This window comes from Lupinus angustifolius, chromosome LG11 (genome assembly GCF_001865875.1).
Source record: "Lupinus angustifolius cultivar Tanjil chromosome LG11, LupAngTanjil_v1.0, whole genome shotgun sequence".
NCBI lineage: Eukaryota > Viridiplantae > Streptophyta > Magnoliopsida > Fabales > Fabaceae > Lupinus > Lupinus angustifolius.
Window position 1 is genome coordinate 27851703 of NC_032019.1, and position 4793 is coordinate 27856495.

Here is a 4793-nt window from a genome sequence, read left to right on the forward strand (position 1 = left end):
GGCTGGCATTTTGAGCCCTTTTAACAATAAGGGTCGGGTCGGGCCGGGCCGGGCCAGCCCATATTCTGACGGGCCAAAGGTGGGTCAGGCCGGGCTGGCCCATATTGCTACCCCTAATAATTATATACATATATTATGCTGACTACCCTTATATGATGAATAAATGTAATTTTTTAAACAAAAAATGATGACAAATATAATTAAGTGAAACAAAATATTGTAAATTGTGAAGACAATTCCAAATAATATAAATGTCAATGTCTATTCATTATTCGATAACTTACAATATTAAGAGTAATTTATACACCTCATTAGAATTATTTATGTAATTTATAGTGAACAACATATAATGAATAAACATGAGTTTTTATACAATTTTAACTTGTCTTCACAATAAATTATATTTTATTTAAAATATCATATTTACTTATCTTACAAAAGTAGTATATGTAATTTTATATATAATTAAGGATGATTTGTATAAGTTAATAATAAAGATTTGTATAAGTTAATAATAAAGATGTGATTTTTTAATTTCACTAAAATTTGTGAATGTAGGTATAATTTACTATAAAAATAAATAATATTATTACCGGAGATAGACGTAGAAGATGCTTTATGGAATAATAAAATAATATCCATCCTTGTCATCAAATCCTATCGCGCTTCGTATTCCCACTTTCTCAACCACTTCACTCCCTCATTCCCAATTCCCAACCCTAACCCTAAAATCGAACCCAACCTTCCCATGAAATTCCCCAAGCCAATTTCCACCGATTCAGGATCAAATTCGATTCCGTAACCCCACACAAAGTTTCATTCCTTTGCTTCCAGTTTCTTCTTCCATGGAGAGCTCTGCAGAGGATCTAGGAGCTCCAGAGTCATGGGAGGTCGCTGATTTGGATGAATCCATGAACCGCTTCAATCTCATGCTATCATCATCATCATCGAACAACAAAGATTTCAATGTTTCCGATGATTCTGCACTTTCTTCTTCTTCCGCGCCACCGGGTTCAGCTTCTTCCACTGGAGATAAGCTATATGATGACGTCATCAATCAGGTCGATCAGTTTTTACGCGAAGCGATTCAAAACCCTCGCGAACGCGTTTCGGGTAGGTTATGTGTGCATTAATCATAAGAAGACATTTATTCGTAGAAATTAGGTTTTGCTATATAATAAGGCTTTGTTTGCTATACGCCTATACTGAAGTGAGTGTAATATTTATGTACCGAAAGTTTAAAGTGTTTAGTGTAAGTATAGTATGAAATACTACACAAGCTACGCCTTGACTGTGACATTTTCAAATAATTGTGTTTTTTTTTCATTACTAATGTGTCTTATCATAGTCATTCGACAAAGTTTTACTTTTGCTGTCGACCATTCGCCTTTTTTTCGGGCTTAGGACCGACTTTTATAGCATCAAGCATACATAGGTTCATTACTCGCAATCTGGCATGAGTTTTTTGTGCTACTTCCTGATTTAGAATTTTAAGGGAATGTGCTGATTTCTATTTTATGGGAAGATCAACCTTTTATACACAGGATTGACTGAGTTAAAAATGGACCAGATCATGGAAAAATACCAATTATTGATTACTGTTACTGATGACAGAGAGATATCAGCATCAGAGGTACAAAGTCCAGATAAGTGTAGCAAACTGGACAAGAAAAAATTCAATAGGTAATCCGGACTTTGAAGAGGTCATGTGTGCCCCCACACAAATCCTTCCCTCACTGGTTTAGGGCCTTCCCCTTTCCCTCTCCTTCCATATATCCGATGCTGCCTCCACTGTTTTCGTTCTCTTCATCATAAGATCCATGACATGTTGGATGTTAGTTACTCTCCTTGTTAGTGATTCTTACTTGAGAAGCTGATCCCATGCTGCTCCTGTTATTTCTTCCTAATGTATACCTGCTTCATAGGTGGTATCTATCAGACTTTCTCTCACCTGTCCTGCCCAAACATAAAGTGTGAAAAACATAGTTTATTCGAGTTTTGTCGCTTCAATGTTCTATATTTCTTCTGACACATTTATTTGCTACTACTGTTTTAATGGCTTTGTTATGCAATTGCATTATATGTATTTTATTTGTTTTAGATGTAATGAAGATTTCCATTCATAGAATGACATATTTTGTTATTACCCAGTATTGCGGATAGAACAAGATGTTGAGAAATTTATTCGTAATCCTAATCAACAGCAGCTTGAATTTGAGCAACTGCCAACTTCCTATTTGAGACTGGCTGCACACCGGGTGGCTCAGCATTACTCATTGCAGTCAATGGTTTTACTGGATAATAGCTTACCAGATGGTTCTGGGTCGAGAATTATTGTCCGCAAAACTGCTGAATGCAAGCTTCCTGTTATCCGCCTTGCAGACATCCCAGTAAAATTATCATCAGAAAACAATGCTGTTATGAAAGTTGCAATTAAACAGAGGCCGCAGAAGCAGACACACATTCTGAGCAATGCAAATTCGAACTCAGGGAATAGTAGTAACTCAAAAAGTGTGGAAGAGAGAAAAGAGGAATATAACAGGGCTCGTGCTAGGATCTTTAGTTTGAGCAACAATGGTGGTACCATTGGTGAGAAGCCAGAAAGTGGGTCAAGGCAGCAGGATAGCTCCTTGCGTGGTTCCTTGGGGGTTCCCCGGCTGGAAGATAAACCTGTTTCAGTATCTGATGTCAGTTCCTGTAGGGGGCTGGTTGAATCTTCAATTAATATTAGCCGGGGGGCAGTTGAGTCTTCAACTAGTACCAGTAGGGGGGCGATTGCGTATTCGACTAATACCAGTAGGGGGCTGGTTGAGTTTTCACCTAATGCCACTAGGGCTAGAAATAGGACGGAAAAGGAGCCAGTGGGGAGTAGGTACAGGCAAAGTAATCGGGTGGCTATATTTCGGGACCGTGATGTTGACCGCAAGGATCCTGATTATGACCGGAGCTATGACAGGTATGTGTATCTTTATTATTTTATTTAGTTTCACTCATGTATTCTAAAATATGTGTCCTTTTTGACTCGTTTCCTTTTTCAAATAAAGGATGAGTTGCCAAACATGAATGATGATGTCTTCACGTGTCACTATTAAAGCAGCTATAAATGTTTTATGTTTCTTATTCTGATTACGTCCATGAAATTGTTAAATGTTGGGTGCAAATGTCTATACGACTATACCTGGTTTCTATCTATTTTCAGTGCTATGATCTAACCACCCACGATTATTCAATCAAGATTTTGTTGTTGAACATGTTTGTTTGCTTTGAAATGATAACACTACCAAATTCCAATGTTATCACTTCTCATTCCCAATTTTATTGACATGTGTTAACTATAAACATCTCCATTACATTTTATGATCGCAAGCACATCTGTCACATTGAAGACATTTTTGTCAAAAGCGACTGCCTTGGTGTAGAGGCGGGGTAGGAACCAGCTCTAGCGCCTTAGATTACCTAAGCAGGGCAGTTTCCTTCACATGGTACTGTATCCTGATGCGGGTAATGCATCTGCATCATGAAACTACCCGAAATATCATTCTTATCCTCACTTTAAACACCCATTAGCCAGCGGGTATCGAATTTGAAGGGCTCGCTCTCTCTGAGTCCATTAGGAAGAGAAAAAATCTAAAATATTACCTGCCATCAAACGAGAAATCCAGCACCAAATGGCTGACTGCTTAAGCTCCATCAAAGGCGCCTGAAGTTCGTTACCCATACCCCGAAACTGCTGCTTGATAAACTAGAAACTTGTGACCCACCAGAGTCCAGCACTTTTTGTACTCTGTCTCTTATCTCCTTTTCTTCTTCACAGCCTCATTCCCCATTTCCCTTCCCTTATGTCTTCTTTCTTTGTCTCTTATATCCCTATTTTAATTCTTTAAATGGCTACCTAAGAGGAATCCTCAGTTTCTATTAAGAAAACTATTGTTTTCATGATCAACCATTTGAAGTATCCTATTTGGATTGCTTTATGATTGTAATGTATTATCATGACTGAAATTTTATTCGATACATAATTGCAGTGCTTTAAATATCCATAACACCTCAATGATGATGTGGCTGCATCTCCTCAATGCATGAAAGTGGCGCAGTTTTTGAGCTGGTCAAATCAACCCCTTTTCCATTATGAAAACACTGATTAGAGATTCTATTTTATATACATGTTGATTGTGTTAATAATGAATAATCAGTAATAATAGATTATAATAGGACTTACTGAACAGAATGTTTCAGATTTTGTGTTGTTTTGCAAGTGGTATTCTAAACTTTGGATGATGATTAGCAAATAATCGTTTTATTATTTTAATATTTAAATGTGATAACATTGATGCTTATTAGGGTGATGATTATTATTATGATGATTAACATAATGCATGTCAAGAGACATAAAGCCATAGACGCGTTAGGCACATTCGTAACAGATCCGATGTGGGGTCTCTATATGAGAATGAATTGATTGCCATTTTACTGCCATACTTCTGTAGGAGACTTGGAGTATCAGTTAACATGATCATTTTCTATTATAACTTGCATGGCAGGTATATGCAAAGATTTGATCCTGGGTTTGGGTTCAATGGTGGATCATACACCATGCAGCCAATGTATACAGCAGTAGTGAATTACAACACCGAGTTTCCACAGCTTGGATCCGCTCACGGACCTGAGCTTTCTACTGAACACCAGCCACAACCTCTTCCACAGCATATACCTGGATCTTGGGTTCCACAACCAATACCTCCTGGAAGTGGATATGGACATCCAGAGACCATGATGTCACCATTTAATCCTAG

At 37.7% G+C, this 4793-nt stretch overlaps 1 protein-coding gene across 1 annotated transcript; it reads left to right on the forward strand.

The window, feature by feature from the left end:
- On the forward strand, positions 634-4788 carry LOC109359889 (R3H domain-containing protein 2-like; the record flags this gene model as incomplete). The annotated part of the gene is made up of 3 exons (XM_019604581.1): positions 634-1113; positions 2152-2956; positions 4542-4788. Coding segments are annotated over exons 1-3 (1320 nt in total), but the record flags the coding sequence as incomplete, so codon positions are not given.